The sequence below is a fragment of the Salvelinus namaycush genome, chromosome 2, assembly GCF_016432855.1.
Source record: "Salvelinus namaycush isolate Seneca chromosome 2, SaNama_1.0, whole genome shotgun sequence".
Lineage (NCBI taxonomy): Eukaryota > Metazoa > Chordata > Actinopteri > Salmoniformes > Salmonidae > Salvelinus > Salvelinus namaycush.
Window position 1 is genome coordinate 34,704,526 of NC_052308.1, and position 18,911 is coordinate 34,723,436.

Sequence of the window (18,911 nt, forward strand, 5' to 3'; positions counted from 1 at the left end):
CTACACCTGGTAACAGAGAAAAATGTATCAAGGAGAGATACAATCTATTTACATTGTCATATTTGGATTTCTATTGACCAAGATTTGTGCCCGGCAGCCATACTTTTTATAGACACCTCTGATATTTTGTTTTGATACCATAGCCAATAGCTAGAGAAGGCTACTTGAACCAAATAGGCTCGCACTTGGCAATAATAATAATAATTCTAACGAAGCCCCTTTTGGCTCCCAAATCATGCAAACTAACTGCCTGATTCATCCAACTCCCTTTATTGATAGCTTCTATTTCACCCTACAGCTGCATTTTGCCTATGTGGGCTAGTTCATGATGTTTAAGTACCGGATCCGTATGTTTTTCAATGAACTGAAAGTGCTGGTTTTCATGCGGTCTGGCTCAAGAGGGGAGACCGATTCAGACACAGACACAGACAGGCGAACGAGCAGCATGCGAGGGCTCGGGGTAGGAGGCTGCGGGTGGCCACGCTTCGACTGCTCTACTCGGGACGATGAGGAGGAGTACTATGGCACCGATCCCCGGCCGCGCAGCATGGCATTCGAGGAGAAGGATCAGAAGCTCCAAGCAGACCTGGACGCTGTGTCGCTCACAAGCAGCTTGGACAGTGGCATGCGCTCGCCGCAGTGCCGGATCTGTTTCCAGGGCCCCGAACAGGTAGGCTCCCCTGTCCTGAACCGTAGCCCTGCACTTCACCTATCTATCCAAGTCTAGGCTACCCTACCCCCCCCCCCCCCCCCCCCCCCCCCCCCCCCCCGCTCCTTGTGACTTCCAATTGTTTCCAGGGTTATTTCTATAAGTTTCTTCAAGGCTTATAAGTTGGTTCTTTGCATGTACTGTATTTCAGGTCTATACATAAGCACACACTGCAGGGAAGCTCAGGTATCCCTCTACTAGGCTATGGCAAACAAGCATGTCTTTTATCAGGTCAAAGATAAAACTGTTTGGATCAAGCCAACCTTTGTCTCCAAAGACCCCATATTGGCAGGGCCTCCCGAGTGGCGCAGCAGTCTAAGGCGCTGCATCTCAGTGCTAGAGGCGTTACTACAGATCCGGGGTCATTCCCGGGCTGTGCCACAACTAGCCGTGGCCGGGAGTCCCATTGGACAGCGCACAATTGGCCTAGCGTCGCCCATGTTAGGCAAGGGTTTGGCCGGGGGGGCTTTACTTGGCTCATCACGCTCTAGCGACTTCTAGTGGCGGGCCGGGTGCCTGCAGGCTGACCCCGGTCGCCAGTTGAACGGTGTTTCCTCTGACACATAGGTGCGGCTGGCTTCCGGGTTAAGCTGGCGGGTGTTAAGGAGCGTGGTTAGTCGGGTCATGTTTCGGAGGACACATGACTCCACCTTCGCCTCTTCTTAGTCCGTAGGAGAGTTGCCGCGATTAGACAAGATTGAAATTGGGTTGGTAAAATATATTTTTTTTTAAATAATAATAATATGACATATTGGCTCAATGCAGACTGTTACATTTTCCTGGAACCCAATAACTAAAGCGGATACAAACCTTTTAACTTAAACTTTGTTGACATGTTTCTGCATCATCATGTTCCAGCTGAAGCCAAAACAGACAGTGATACAGGTTCCTTCTATTGAGGAGTTTAAAAAGGATTTTGGTTGAATTGAAACTTTGCCACTGTGACCCTATTAGGGTGCCAAAAGTCTCATTTCAGAAAGCAACACATTAAATATGTAAATGTCTCCAATGGGTAAAACATTGTTGTTTTGTTGCATACATTGATCCGTACATACATCTTGTTCCATACATACAGCTTGTTCCAATACATTTTTCCATACACATGTTGTAAAAATAAATATAGGAAGGAATGCACTGCCTGCCGAAACGTTGGTTACATTAAATGTTTGGGAGCATAATTAGGGTATGCTTCTTACCTTCTTTATTTTTATAATTTACTCCTCATTAGTGTCAGTTTATGTCTTTTACTAGACCGTACACATGTTGTTCCATACATTGTTCCATACATACATGTTGTTCCATACATTGTTCCATACATACATATCGTTCCATACATTGTTCCATATATACATGTTGTTCCATACATTGTTCCATACATGCATGTTGTTCAATACATTGTTCCATACATACATATTTTTCCATACGTTGTTTCCATGTAGATAATTTCAGGGAAAAACAGGCAGTGGTTTCACCACCAAGAACCAGATTCAAATGAATACTGTAGGTACATACCATGATTTTAACAGAAGTGCTTTTGATATTAATCTGATTGTTGTGATTTGATTCAATGTCAGTCTGAACCTGACACTACTGTATGACACCAACGGTCCTGAAAGGTTTGCATCCATCGCAAACCTTTTCAGGATTTCATCACAGGCAAAAAGGAAAACACAAATAATGTGAAGAGGTGTACAACATGTTAGGGAGCAACAATGGCATACAGTAGTTTTAACACAGTAGGACATACCTAGTCTGTTGCACAACTGAATGCATTCAACCGAAATGTGCTTCCACATTTAACCCAACCCCTCTGGATCAGAGAGGTACGGGGGGCTGCCTTAATCAATGTCATAGGCGCCCAGGGATCAGTTGTTGTTTGGGGGTTAACTGCCTTGCTCAAGGGCAGAACGGACAATTTTTCAACCTTGCCAGCTCGGGGATTCAAACCAGCAACCTTTCGGTTACTGGCACAACACTCTTAACCGCTAAGCTACCAGTAGATAAAGTGAAATACAGTTGTAAAGTGCATCCTGGGTAATGCATTTAATGACCTTTGCCCTTTTATAATGACATCCAATCACAATTAATCAACAAAGATTATTGTTTGCGCAAAATATTTTAAACATTGTTAAGAAATACTGTACGTATAAAAACAAGTCTAATTCAATCTATTAGTGATGGTAGAAAATGTCTGTTATTCTAGAAAATCAACTTCCTGTATTCTTGAGTCAATCAAAATACATTTTGTTTGAATTGGGCTATTTGTCAAAGAGCTCCAAATAAAAAAAGGCCCAAGCTAAGTCTAGCTTTGGGCTGTAGTTTTATAGATAGGAACAGTCTCTGTTGCAGCACCATGTCCTGTGATATAGGGATCCACTGAGGGAATCAAATGAGACAGGACCCTTGAACACTTTTAATTAGGCTTGGTGGTATCCTTTGAAAGGAGGCACGTGGGTCCATTAATAGAGTGGAGATGACAACATTGCATGGAGTTGATTTATAGGAGTGTCGTGATGGGGACTTACTGTGCAGGGAAATAAGAGATGAAGAGAGGACTGTGGAGTCTGCAAGACAAAACCATGTAGCTAAAGGTATAGTGCCCTAAACTTATCACAAATCTACAGTCAAGTGTATTATTCCACCTCTGCACTGGGGAATGATATTCCTTCCAAACCTCTAACTGTACATGTATATTAAAGGGGTCACATTTTGTCATTTAGCCAAAAGACTGCAGATAAAGAAGAGCTTAGGAAGGGGGTTTCAAATGGGAGGTCGAGGAGTCTTTTATCCTAGATGATAATTCATTTTCAAAGTGTAGCAAGTATGGTTCTAAGAATATCCTTGAAACGGCTGGCTATAGCTCTATGTTATTTGCAGTGATGTAATGGTGGTGGTGCACGTGTATGGACCCAGGCTCTGCTGGTTGGAAAGTGCTGATGTGTAAGGCATTGGACTGCAGGCAGATTCTGACATTCATCCAACATCACTGGAGAGACATGCTCATGGAACCAAGAGTGCCCACAGTGGATTGTCTAGATGGACCACTCCCACATGCAATCCCAGGGTTTTAGCTGAAACACACAATGAACACTGTATTCCACTCCATTACATTAAAGATATAATCAACTTGAGTCAGTTGAATCGCATTCTTCCATCTACTTGTGTATTTGTTCTCTGAATAGAAACTATACAGAAAGTGGTCATTACCATATGGGTGAAAGAATCTGATCACCTTGTGCATGAATTCATATACGCTGTTTTTTCACACTGGTCTAGTCAGAGAGGAATCTTGTAAATCATGTCTGAGACCAGAGACAATAACAACCTTTCTGTCACCGTCAGGTGTTTCTGGAGCACTAACTCTGTGTAATTGTGCACATGTCAACATATGTGTATGTGCGGTTGTGTCTGTGCACGCATTCGTGAATCCGTGTGCGTGTGTGTGTCTCATTATGTAGTACATCCTAAATGATATGAACCAAGCAGAGAGCAAGATCATAAAGGAGCGATGATAAGAGATGGAGAAAGACAGTGGGGGAGGGGAAAGAGACAAAGGAGAGCGAGGGATAGAGAGAGGGGGAAGTGAGATGGACAGTTAGGTAAAGTGTAGTATGGTGGGAAAAGAACAATAGAGTGGGAAATAGGTGATGAAAAGAAAATGCATATTTTATGGATTCTGTTATCTCTTAAAACCACATGGTTAATTGAGAGCGTTCATTTTTACATGTACCTTTCTAGCTTTTGAGGTTTCATTATGATGATTCTATGTAAGCTATTCACAAAAAGGTTACTCTGGCTTTGATATTGGTACAGTATGACATTTTAAATGTTCATACATCAGCCCTTTCTATAGCCAGGTTATATTAAACTTGATAAACACTTGAATGCCAGTTGTGTTTTCAATTCAGAAGGTAAACTGGAAATCCAATTCCAATTCCAAATGTTTCTAATTGAATGCCATTGAGGAAAATATACACTACCGTTCAAAAGTTTGGGGTCACTTAGAAATGTCCTTGTTTTTGAAAGAAAAGCACATTTTTTTGTCCATTAAAATAACATCAAATTGATCAGAAATACCGTGTAGACATTGTTAATGTTGTAAATGACTATTGTAGCTGGAAACGGCATATTTTTTTATTTATGGAATATCTACATAGGCGTACAGAGGCCCATTATCAGCAACCCTCACTCCTGTGTTCCAATGGCACGTTGTGTTAGCTAATCCAAGTTTATCATTTTAAAAGGCTAATTGATAATTAGAAAATCCTTTTGAAATTATATTAGCACAGCTGAAAACTGTTGTCCTGATTAAAGAAGCAATAAAACTGGCCTTCTTTAGACTAGTTGAGTATCTGGAGCATCAGCATTTGTGGGTTCGATTACAGGCTTAAAATGTCCAGAAACAATTAACTTTCTTCTGAAACTCGTCAGTCTATTCTTGTTCTGAGAAATGAAGGCTATTCCATGTGAGATATTGCCAAGAATCTGAAGATCTCGTACAATGCTGTGTAGTACACCCTTCACAGAACAGCGCAAACTGTCTCTAACCGGAATAGAAAGAGGAGTGGGAGGCCCAGGTGCACAACTGAGCAAGAGGACAAGTACATTAGGGTGTCTAGTTTGAGAAACAGACGCCTCACAAGTCCTCAACTGGCAGCTTCATTAAATAGTACCCGCAAAACACCAGTCTCAACGTCAACAGTGAAGAGGCGACTCCGGGATGCTGGCCTTTTAGGCAGAGTTCCTCTGTCCAGTGTCTGTGTTCTTTTGCCCATCTTAATCTTTTCTATTTATTGGCCAGTCTGAGATATGTCTTTTCCTTTGCAACTCTGCCTAGAAGGCCAGCATCCCGGATTCGCCTTTTCACTGTTGACGTGAGTTTTATTGCTTCTTTAATCAGGACAACAGTTCTCAGCTGTGCTAACACAATTTCAAAATGGTTTTCTAATGATCAATTAGCCTTTTAAAATGATAAACTTGGATTAGCTAACACACCGTGCCATTGGAACACAGGAGTGATGGTTGCTGATAATGTGCCTCTGTACTCCTATGTAGATATTCCATAAAAAATCAGCCGTTTCCAGCTACAATAATCATTTACAACATTAACAATGTCTACACTGTATTTCTGATCAATTTGATGTAATTTTAATGGACAAAAACTTTTGAACGGTAGTGTACATTTCAGTTAATGGGGGCAATTGAAATGGAATTGATCCCGACCTTAGTTATGGTCAGCCTTTTACCCAAACGTAGTGAGAGGTAACCGCTGTCCTTGAAACAGCTTCAGGAAAAAGCTGAGGATTTTGAGGGGCACAACATTAATCACACACAGTGCAATAGCACTACACCTATATCACACTTCTATCACAGTTTCTCTCTTCCATCTCCTCATCGATTCTTCAGGTTAAGTGTCTCAACAGGTGATGGCCCGACCTCCGTGGCGCTTGCCATTTATCTTCGACAAACACAATTAGCCACCTCGTCAGGAGGTATCAAATATTCATGATCATTAGCAGGCCGTCCTCCAGGGGCTCGGTGATGGGGGTGACTCCCTGTTGACACTGTCAATCTGAGATGGAGAGATGAACATTCTGTGTCACTGTAGGTCAACCGGCCTGGGCCTGTATTCACAAAGCGTCTCAGAGTAGAAAATTGGTTGTATGTGGTGAGAATAGATACATTTTACTCCTACTGTTATGGGTAAAAATAAAAGCTATGCATGAAGCCTCTTTAGTCATTAGAGTCACATCTAGTCTAAATATATTTAGAAGACCTCATGAGCTGTCGTAACCAGTTAAGAGTTACCAGCAGGTGTCTTGATTAGGAAAATGCAGCGAGTCAGCGATTCCTGTTGTTCCTGAGTTGTTAAAATAATGTTTTGATATTTCTATGAGGACCATAAATAATCTAGACCTACATGCAATAGTATCTCTTTCGCTTTGACAATGATTTCACACAAGGCCTATTTCACATCATATGCACATCATATAACCCCTACCCACTGGGCACAGAAGTCAGTTCAACATCTAGTTTTGGAGTTGTCAAGTAATGTGAATTCAATGTGAAATCAACAAAAATGTCACCTTGTCATTGGGTTTAGGTTAAACGTTGGGTAAAAAAATACGAAATTACCCTACGTTAATGACTTTTTTCAAATTCAAACCGCTTTCCAGGTTGATTCAACATCATAACAATATATTGTTTTGTTGAAATCAATCACATGGAAACAAAGTTGACTTAAACAGTTTTTACCAAGTGGGTGGGCTATAATAAACAAGTTTTTCTTTTGATGGTTTAATTACCTGCCTTCCATTCATTTTTCCCATAGGGGACTTTAGAAACACTTAAAATAAGGGCTGTGTTTCATGTAGGCTTACCCTGGCGTGATGTTTTGATAACCATGTAAATCTCTCTAGGACAGGTGACTTTTATCAATATATTCGCAAGTATTTACCCCCCAAAATGAAATGCTAATTAACTGCTAATGTGAATATCATAAAGAACTACAAATGCCATGATGACCCGCACAAGACTGCCAATAGAGGCAAAGGTCAGAATCTCTGGATTAACTATCTAATGTTAGCTAAATTTAGTAATCAATAAATTGGCTACATTTCTTAAAATTTACAATTCTGTGATCTGTCTTGTGCAAGTTTTCAATTGACACAATACCTGTTAGCAAAGGTTTCAATTAGTGATGACAGGGATTTTTAGTTTTGCATGATGTCTACTTTGATGCTAATTAACATTTTTGAATCTGAGAGTAAATAAACGTGAATATATTGGTAATATTCAACTTGTTCGAGAGAGATTTACATGGTTATCAAAATGTCACGCCAGGGTAAGCCGACACGAAACACAGCCCTTATTTTAAGTGTTTCTAAAATACCCTATGGGAAAATTAATGGTGGAAAAATTATTGGAACCATTTCCCTGTTTGACCGCTAGGTTTTATGGTTATTATGACTCATACTGTGGTACTCTATGTCATCATTGGTTCACCTGTCTCTCCATAACATCCCATTAACAAATAAATAATTGGTTACTTAGCTGTCTACATTATTTGATTCATAAGGCATTATGCCCAAGGAGCAGATTCACTTACCCTTGAATTAGCCTATTTAATGTTGCTGGTTCTTTTTGGACCCAGCTACTTCGGTCCTTGCCAATTGAACCATCAACTGCTGTGGATATTTATGCCCCGAAACAAATCTTATTTATATTAAGTTGTTGTGATGGGCACTCTGTGCGTGTTTTGGGATGGGAATCAAGTTTGGTCCCACCCATGCTCAATACTCCATACTTCATCCGCCAAAACATCATAGTGACAGAGAGGCAAAGATACAATCCAGCTAACAATTGTTGGTTCCCAGAATATTCCTAGGGTATTCCAATAATGTTAATGACAGACACATTCCATGAATTGTTCAGGAACGTTTTCAGTACTTTGTGTAGACATTCTTTCAACATTCAATTTGTATATGAAAATAATGTTTTGTCCATGTCTGTGATCGTTAGCTGTTAGCTGAGAATAAGTTGATTGACGAGATAAGTATTGATTGACGATAATAAGTATTGATCAAGACTGAGATACACTTGGTTGCAGGATTCAAATACAATATAATGTTCATAGAATGAACTACAGAGACCAATAACACATCTCAATGTAGAGAACAAAATCTGGGCAATAAGGGTGAGAGAAATTAGTCCTACTGTTTTGGATGAATTAGGATGTATCACAGAGGAAATAATCACTGTGATTGAATGAAGGAAAATACCAAATCAGAGCATCAGCACTGACTGACTATGATTACTCCACATACAGTGTCATCAGAATGTATTCACACCCCTTTACTTTTTCCACATTTTGTTCTGTTACAACCGGAATTTAAAATGGATTAAATTGAGATTTTGTGGCACTGATCTATACACAATACCCCATCATGTCAAAGTGGAATTTTGTTTGTAGAATTCTTTTGGGCTCAGCTGGTAGAGCATGGTGCTTGCAAGGTCAGGGTTGTGGGTTTGATTCGCACGAGGGGACCAGTAGTAAAAAGTATGAAAATGAATGCACTCACTGTGAGTCGCTCTGGATAAGAGTGTCTGCTAAATGACTAAAATGTAAATGTAATAAAACAAATAAAATCGGAAATGTCTTGAGTCAATAAGTATTCAACCCCTTTGTTATGGCAAGCCTAAAAATGTAAAGTATGTTCATGAAATGGACCGCATAAAAGCTCAAGAGTGTTTTGTAAGTGTGCGTAATTGTAAAGTGTTTTTATCCTAAGTGGACACTGGGCACTGTCACGATCGTCTTGATATGAGCGATTGGACCAAGGCGCAGCATGATATGAATACATCTTCTTTTTTATTATACGAAGACGTCACACGAAACACTTATACAAACTAACAAAAACAACAAACGACCGTGAAGCTACAAACGCAAGTGCACACACAAACTACTTACGTTCAACATAGACTAGACATAGAAAATGACCCACAAACAGCTAAAGCCTATGGCTGCCTTAAATATGGCTCCCAATCAGAGACAACAATAACCAGCCGTCTCTAATTGAGACCCAATTCAGGCAACCATAGACTTTCCTAGACACCTACACTGAACATTAAACCATCTATTCTACTAAACCCCCTAAACCAAACAACACCCTAGACCACAGGTGTCAAACTCATTCCACGGGGGGCCGAGTGTCTGCGGGTTTTCGCTCCTCCCTTGTACTTGATTGATGAATTAACATCACTAATTAGTTAGGAACTCCCCACACCTGGTTGTCTAGGGCTTTATTGAAAGGAAAAACCAAAAACCTGCAGACACTAGGCCCTCCGTGGAATGAGTTTGACACCCCTGCCCTAGACAATACAAAAAACACATACTTCACCATGTCACACCCTGACCTAACTAAAATAATAATGAAAACAAAGATAACTAAGGCCAGGGTGTGACAGGCACTACATAATTTCAACGTGGAAGATTGGGTAACATTTGGTTGAGACATTGATCAATAAGATTACAACCTATATTCACCCACTCAAAAAGACAGTTGAATTTCCAATGCTTTCAACCATCTAAAAGCACAACCAAATTCCAATGGAAAAACAATGTCTGATATTTTTTGGTTAAGTTGTCACACAAACGTCTTACCACTTCACTTTCAACCATTTAAAATCACAGCAGAGTTCAAATGGGAACAAAATGTCAGATATATTGTTAATTTATACAGTACAAAAGAGGAATGTAATATCACTGTGCTTCAATATAAAAAACAAATTACCTGGATTGCAGTTGAGATTACATTAAAAGTACATGGTGCAAGTGATCAATGCCGTTCAAGATTCTGCGTAGATTATTACAGCGATCTTGAAGATCTCCACAGACCTGCGATGACCTATGTATGCTATTTTGAACATGCATGCTTTATATGATTACTTAAGAAGAAATGTATAGTTACAGTAACCTCAATGTGGCCATGGATGTGTTACTCATTTTAAGGTCAAATGTTACATTAGTTTGCAAGATAGCCTTAACTTTTATAAGGGCACAAGGCGAGACCCAAATGCAGACACAGGAGGCAGATGGTTGAGCTCCGATATTTATTATAACAAAAGGGGTCGGTAAAAGGCAGGTCGGGGACAGGCGAGAGTTCATAAACCAGGTCGGAGTCCAAACAGTACCAGGCGATAGGCAGGCTCGAGGTCAGAACAGGCAGAGTGGTCAGGCAGGCGGGTTCGGCGTCAGGACAGGAAAGGGTCAAAACCAGGAGGACTAGTGAAAAAACAGAGACTGGGAAAAATAGGAGCTAAGACAAACACTGGTTGACTTAGCAAAACAAGACAAACTGGCACAGAGAGACAGGAAACACAGAGATAAATACACTGCTGATAAAAAGCGACACCTGGAGGGTGGTGGAGACAAGCACAAGGACAGGTGAAACAGATCAGAGCATGACAACTTTAGGCTATTTATGTCACGGCCGTCAGGAGGAGACCAAGGCGCAGTGTGGGATGCGTACATACTTCTTTATTACAAAGAACGAACACTAAACAAAATAACAAACGAACCGTAAAGATATACAAAAATGAGTGCTGACAGGCAACTACACATAGACAACTACCCACAAATACAGGTGGGAAAAGGCAACCTAAGTATGGTTCTCAATCAGAAACAACGATAGACAGCTGCCTCTGATTGAGAACCACACCCGGCCAAACACACAGAAATACAAATCATAGAAAAAGGAACATAGAATGCCCACCTAAATCACACCCTGACCAAACCAAAATAGAGACATAAAAAGCTCTACGGTCAGGGCGGGACAGTACCCCCCTCCAAAGGTGAGGACTCCGGCCGCAAAACCTGAACCTATAGGGGAGGGTCTGGGTGGGCATTTCACTGCGGTGGCGCCTCTAGAGCGGGACCCTCGCCGCCGACCCCGGACTGGGGACCCTCGTAGCGGCCCCCGGCTGGAGGGCGCCTATGGAGGCTCCGGGCTGGAGGGCGCCTATGGAGGCTCCGGGCTGGAGGGCGCCGCTGGAGGCTCGGGCTGGAGGGCGCCGGGCTGGAGGGCGCCGGGCTGGAGGGCGTCTCTGGAGGGCGCCGGGCTGGAGGCCGTCTCTGGAGGCGCCGGGCTGGACGCAGTAACAGGACTCACCGGGCTGGGGAGACACAGAAGGCCTCTTCCTTGGCCGAGGCACCGGATACACTGGGCCGTGGAGGCGCACTGGCGGTCTCGAGCGCAGAGCTGGCACCACCCGTTCTGGCTGGATGCCCACTTCCACCCGGCAAATGCGGGACGCTGGTACCGAGCACACCGGCCTGTGAATGCTCGGCCGAGACAGTGCGTATCACCCCATAGCACGGGGCCTAACCAGTCACATGCTCGCCACGGTAAGCACGGGGAGTTGGCTCAGGTCTCCAACCTGACTCTGCCACACTCCCCGTGTGCCTCCACCCAATTTTTTTTTGAGGCTGCCTCTCGGGCTTCCTTGCCAGCCGTGTTCCTGTGTAATCCTTGGCCCCTTTCCTAGCTGCCTCCGCATTCCTGGCTGCCTCCACCTGTTCCCATGGGAGGCGATCCCTTCCAGCCAGGATCTCTTCCCATGTGTAGGATCCCTTGCCGTCCAGGATGTCCTCCCATGTCCAGTCCTCTCTCCCACACTGCTTGGTCCTTTGGTGGTGGGTAGTTCTGTCACGGCCGTCAAAAGGAGGAGACCAAGGCGCAGCGTGGGATGCGTACATACTTCTTTATTACAAAGAACGAACACTAAACAAAATAACAAACGAACCGTGACGCTATACAAAAATGAGTGCTGACAGGCACCTACACATAGACAACTACCCACAAATACAGGTGGGAAAGGGCAACCTAAGTATGGTTCTCAATCAGAAACAACGACAAACAGCTGCTTCTGATTGAGAACCACACCTGGCCAAACACACAGAAATACAAATCATAGAAAAAGGAACATAGAATGCCCACCCAAATCACACCCTGACCAAACCAAAATAGAGACATAAAAAGCTCTCTACGGTCAGGGCGTGACAATTTACTGTATTACAAAAGTAAAATTGAATTGTGCTTGCTTGTCAAATGCTTGAATTGTGCTTGCTTAGCAAATAACAACATTTGAAGGAGATGTATCTTCTGCTTGGATAGTTCCATCTGTGCCACTAACTTAGTCTGGCTTTAATTCTAGTTTGTCAACAAATTAATAATTGACATGTTGGATTCACGTCTCCATCTCAACCTAAATCAAATCAAACTTTAAATCACTTTAAATAAAGTTTGATTTGATTTAGTCCTATTCTTTAACTTTGATATGTTGGATTCATGTCTCCATCTCAAACATACATTTAAGTTATAGAATAGGAATACATCAAATCAGACTTTAAATACACTTACATAAAGTTTAATTTGATTTATTCCTAGATGGAGATGAGAATCCAACATATAACTGTTTTATTTGTAGACAAACTGGAATTAAAGCCAGACTAAGTCAGTGGCACAGATGGAACTATCCAAGCAGAAGATACAGTTGATGTCGGAAGTTTACATACACTTAGGTTGGAGTCATTAAAACTTGTTTTTCAACCACTCCACAAACTATAGTTTTGGCAAGTCGGTTAGGACAACTACGTTGTGCATGACACAAGTACTTTTTCCAACAATTGTTTACAGACAGATTATTTCACTTATAATTCACTGTATCACAATTCCAGTGGGTCAGAAGTTTACATGCACTAAGTTGACTGTGCCTTTAAACAGCTTGGAAAATTCCAGAAAATGATGTCATGGCTTTAGAAGCTTCTGATAGGCTAATTGACATCATTTGAGTCAATTGGAGGTGTACCTGTGGATGTATTTCAAGGCCTACCGTCAAACTCAGTACCTTTTTATTTGACATCATGGGAAAATCTAAATAAATCAGCCAAGACCTCACGTTCATCCTTGGGAGCAATTTCCAAACGCCTGAAGGTACCACGTTCATCTGTACAAACAATAGTATGCAAGTATAAACACCATGGGACCGTCATATTGCTCAGGAAGGAGATGTGTTCTGTCTCCTAGAGATGAACGGACTTTGGTGCGAAAAGTGCAAATCAATCCCAGAACAACAGCAAAGGACCTTGTGAAGATGCTGGAAGAAACGGGTACAAAAGTATCTATATCCACAGTAAAACGAGTCCTATATCGACATAACCTGAAAGGCCGCTCAGCAAGGAAGAAGCCACTGCTCCAAAACCGCCATAAAAAAACACTCTACGGTTTGCAACTGCACATGGGGACAAAGATTGTACTTTTTTGGAGAAATGTCTTCTGGTCTGGTGAAACAAAAATAGAACTGTTTGGCCATAATGACCATCATTATGTTTGGAGGGAAAAGGGGGAGGCTTGCAAGCCGAAGAACAACATCCCAACCGTGAAGCACGGGGGTGGCAGCATCATGTTGTGGGGGTGATTTTCTGCAGGAGGGACTGGTGCACTTCACAAAATAGATGGCATCATGAGGAGGACAATTATGTGGATATATTGAAGCAACATTTCAAGACATCAGTCAGGAAGTTAAAGCTTGGTCGCAAATGGGTCTTCCAAATGGACAATGACCCCAAGCATACCTCCAAAGGACAACAAAGTCAAGGTATTGGAGACCTCAATCTTATAGAACATTTGTGGGCTGAACTGAAAAAGTGTGTGCGAGCAAGGAGGCCTACAAACCTGACTCAGTTACACCAGCTCTGCCAGGAGGAATGGGCCAAAATTCACCCAACTTATTGTGGGAAGCTTGTGGAAGGCTACCCAAAACGTTTGACCCAAGTTAAACAATTTAAAGGCAATGCTACCAAATACTAATTGAGTGTATGTAAACTTCTGACTCACTGGGAATGTGATGAAAGAAATAAAAGCTGAAATAAATAATTCCTTCTACTATTATTCTGACTTTTCACATTCATAAAATAAAGTGGTGATCCTTACTGACCTAGACAGGGAATTTTTACTTGGATTAAATGTCAGGAATTGTGAAAAACTGAGTTTAAATGTATTTGGCTAAGGTGTATGTAAACTTCCGACTTCAACTGTACATCTCCTTCAAATGTTGATATTTGGTTGCGTTGACAACCAAACACAATTCATTATCCATAAATATCATGACATTTTAAACCAACCGGAGCTTGAAACCCTAGACATACTGTATGGTATATTGTTTGTTTAATTCTGGGTTGAATTCAAACAATTGGTGTTGATGATTTCGACAGTATGCCTAGGGTTTCAAGCTTTGGTTGATTTAAAATGTCATGATATTTAGTGATTTTGAATTGTGTTGCGGCCTGAATAACATCATTGATCATTGATCAAGTATTGTCACATTTCATTTGATCTGTTAAACCTACCCTTTGGAATTACTTTGATAACAACAAAGAATCTATTTCGTTTTTAAGTGGAGATCTCTCAACAATCATTCTAACGATAGCATATTGGTAATAGTCAGTGACAAATAGCTAAGCGGGGCTTGGTTAAAACCTTGGATGGGAGAACATGGGGTAGCTGTAGTTTGGTCAATTCTCCAGTAGGAGGTGCTGCCCAGCCTATTGTATTTATTAAAATTAAGATAGTGGATATAACCTTGAAAAACTATCATTGTTTTTAAGGTACAAATTCAAAATATTTTATACAAGGTCTGTCTATGTTGAAATGTTGTTACCATGAGGGAAAGGGGATACCTAGTCTGTTGCACAACTGAATGCATTCAACCAAAATGTGTCTTCCTCATTTAACCCGACCCCTCTGATTCAGAGGTGCAGGGGGCTGCCTTAATCGACGTCATCAGCACCCGGGGAGCAGTTGTTGGTGTTATGCTGGTGAATGAGGACCCAAAAGCGACTTAATAGAAACAGAGTCTTTATTCCAGTCTTAACAAAACACGATACTCCTGGATATTATCTTAGGTAAATCCAAAACAGGAAAACTGAAATCCTCTCGTCAGTAGAGAGGAACGACTGGAGACGCGACCACAGACTGCAGGTCGCTTCGGGAAGGCACAGGCCGTAGCTGACATAGACACCTGCTCACACGCAGCATCTGAAGAAGGCAAAAACACGACAGGGCGGAACAAGGACACAGAACAGCAAACATCAAACAAGGATCCGACAAGGACAGAAGCGGAAAACAGAGGGAGAAATAGGGACTCTAATCAGAGGGCAAAATAGGGGACAGGTGTGAAAGAGTAAATGAGGTAGTTAGGAGAATGAGGAACAGCTGGGAGCAGGAACGGAACGATAGAGAGAGAGAGCGAGAGAGGGAGAGAGGGAGGGGGAGAGAGAGGGATAGAAAGAGGAAAAGAACCTAATAAGACCAGCAGAGGGAAACGAATAGAAGGGAAGCACAGGGACAAGACATGATAATCAATGACAAAACATGACAGTTGGGGGTTAACTGCCTTGCTCAAGGGCAGAACGGCAGATTTTTCCACCTTGCCAGCTCTGAGATTCAAACAGTGACCTTTCTGTTACTGGCCCAACGCTCTTAACCGCCAGGTTACCTGCCGCCCATGTGTGCAGATCTCTCAAAACAAGAGTTGATTACTTTTTTCAAATCCAATGCATTTTCCATGCAGATTCTACATCACAATACATTGAAACAACGTTGATTTAACCTGTTTGTGTCCAGTGGGATGCCATTGGCTTTCTGGATGGCCATGCCATGCCGGCAAACAGGCAGTGAGACATGTGCGCTGACTCACCGTCCACCCCTCCTTCCCGTCACCGTCCTCCCCTCCACTTCTCTCTCCTCTCTGTCTCTACAGCAGCCCTGTGGCTATCTGGAATCTGAGCACACAAAAACACATACATATTCTCTCACTCTCACTTACTCTCACTCTCACTCTCACACACACACACACACACACACACACACACACACACACACACACACACACACACACACACACACACACACACACACACACACACACTGCAAAGACAGAGCTTTAACTAAACTCACAACAACATAGGCTTGCCAGGGAGGAGAGCAGATATAGAGGAGAGAGAGAGAGAGTGTGAGAAAGGTAAACAATGTGAGGAACACAGCAAGCGAAAGAGAGAGAAACAAAGAGGAGAAGGAAATGGGCAGTGGGGAACCGTAAGGGCCTTCAGAGAAGGGTTAGGGTTATAATTGTTCTATTTTTTAAATATACATTTAGTTCGAATTTTCATTTAATTCCAATCTTTTCAATAATATTTAAATAAAATTCTGATTTAATGTCTTCAGTTTGTTTTGGAAAGGAAAGGGTTAACATTGAAGAGAAAAAAAGATCCAATCAGGATTTTTATTTGGTGGTCTCTGGGGATATAAATCTAGCTATCTAGCTTAGCTGTTGGCTAGGCCTTCAGAAGCTAGACAGAAGGCCTCTGCAATTCAACTGTATTAGAGCAGAATTCGGGAGTGAAAGTGGAATCAACAAATTACATTTTGACTTGTAATGGTTGAGAACGTTAACAAATGTAATAATTGTAAACGGATGCCATCTCGAAGGCCTAGAGACACGTCACTACCACATATTATCCATTATATTGACCAGATACTCAAGTGGCCCCTCTAACACTGGAAAGAAATGTATTAAAAAATTAAAGTAAGTTGGGCGTGTGAACAACAGAGGCAACTCAAATATAATGTTTTTTATTTTTCAAGGTTGCCTGGATGTCTTGTGTCATACTTACTATATATCAGTACACTCATAGCAACCTAAGCATTACAAAACTTTTATTCAATCTAATAAGCCATTACATTTTTTTGTTGACCAAATTCTCAGTAACCAGGTTTCCATCCAACCTTTTTATGCAAGTAAAGTACATGTCGGATAAAAAAATGTAATGACAGGCCTGATTGAAAGAGAAAACTTGTCTGGAAACTTTCCAAATGTCGACAAAACTAAATACGCTAGACAAGGTGGGATCTTTTTGTGTCTGTAAAATAAATTATGCAAGAAATGTAGGTGGAAAGTTTTTTTATGCGCAAATATTGATGTAATAACCATCATATCGAAGTAAACCTGGAGTCACGCGATGACATGTTGTAAGGTCCTCCCAATATAACTCATCGGGAAAGCATAACGTTCATTAGGCGTCAGATTCTTAAATTATGATGAACTTCACAGGGTGGTGAAAGTGCAAGGTGGCCTCCCGAGTGGCGCGGTGGTCTAAGGCACTGCATGGAAGTGCTAGCTGTGCCAATAGAGATTCTGGTTTAGAGTCCAGGTTCTGTTGCAGCCGGCCACAACGGTTGGGTTGTGTTTCGGAGGACGCACGGCTCTCGACCTTCGCCTCTCGCGAGTCCGTACAGGAGTTGCAGCGATGAGACAAGACTGGATACCACGAAATTGGGGAGAAAAATGGGTAAAAAAAAAAAGAAAGTGCAAGGTGATGAGCTTGATGCTCCTTTCTAATAAATGTTGAGGGTCTTATTCTGGTGACATGATCATCGATGCTTGGCTACCGTTTGACAAATAAAAAGAATCTCACTCTTTTATCCATAATAATCTCATCATGTAGAATATACCCACACTGCATCTGTGAGCTGTGCCAATACCAGAGTGGGCACACTCACTATGTAATGCACATTTTTTTGTGAGAAAACTATCAGTGGAGTTGAAAATGCAATAGAAACCCATTTAACTTGCATTTTCTATTTGGTACATGGGAATTTAACCGCAAAATATATTTGTATCTACACTACGTCGTCATGCACAGCCTTTTATCCCCAACAAGTCAATTTGATGGAAACACATTTCTGGTGGGGAAATGCGCATATTGTTTCATGCAGATTTTAGAATATTCACATGAAAATCTGTCGCCAATTGGATGGAAACCTAGCTTGTGACCTACTTACAAAAACTACTCGCTTGGTGAGTAAAAAAAAAAAAAAAACGCCACCTGCCGGTTTCGCTTCGCCTCTTTCTCTCTGTCACGACTGAGAGCGCGAGCCTATGGCAAGCACTAGTTTTCCCACGGTCAACCTAGTTTGTGTTATAGGCTAGTGTGCAGGTGTCTCATTTATAAACGTTGCGTACGCACAAAATATGCCCCAAAACATGCGTGCGCCAGTTTTCACGCAAAACTTGACATGAGAATGTCCCGCAAACTTTAGACCAAGCGTACACATAGCTTCTAGTGGTAGCCATACAACACATTTTATGAGCAACTCTCATTTAATTGGGCCTATTAAATAGACTATTGTAATTTCAAGTTTTTGCTCTATGCTCCGAAAGGAGCGCGGTTTATAACATACAGTCAAATTTAACAGGTGAACAGACAGTTGATATTTTATATTAAAGTGTGTAATTAGGCCTACTGCAGTTTTTTTTAAATTCAGAGGAGACAATGTTTCCTAATTCGCGGGCAGTGAAGCATATTTAGGTTCGGGAGAAAGTAAATGCAAAACATGATTGAATACAAAGGATCTGTTTACAGGTCCACAACAATTTGATATTGTTTTTGTGTTTCAGAAACGGTCAGATACAGCAAATGCCCCACCTAAAAAAAACTTTTCCCAAACACCTCCAAAGACATTTGATCAAGTTCGCCATTGATATTTCCTTTAGATATACTGTCTTGGCCTAATTCCAATACTTCCAAAGTATACAGCAAATAATGGCGTTATTGTCACCATAAAAGCTGATGGGCGTTATT

The 18,911-nt window shown here is 41.7% G+C and overlaps 1 protein-coding gene across 1 annotated transcript in view; it reads left to right on the forward strand.

Moving 5' to 3' along the window:
- Positions 1-328: 328 nt before the first annotated feature.
- Positions 329-18,911, forward strand: part of LOC120025591 (E3 ubiquitin-protein ligase MARCHF9-like) — a 29,228-nt gene continuing 10,645 nt past the window's right edge. Inside the window, exon 1 of the mRNA XM_038970146.1 lies at positions 329-670. Within this exon, the coding sequence (XP_038826074.1) occupies positions 329-670 (342 nt within the window). The remainder of the gene's footprint in view (positions 671-18,911) is intronic.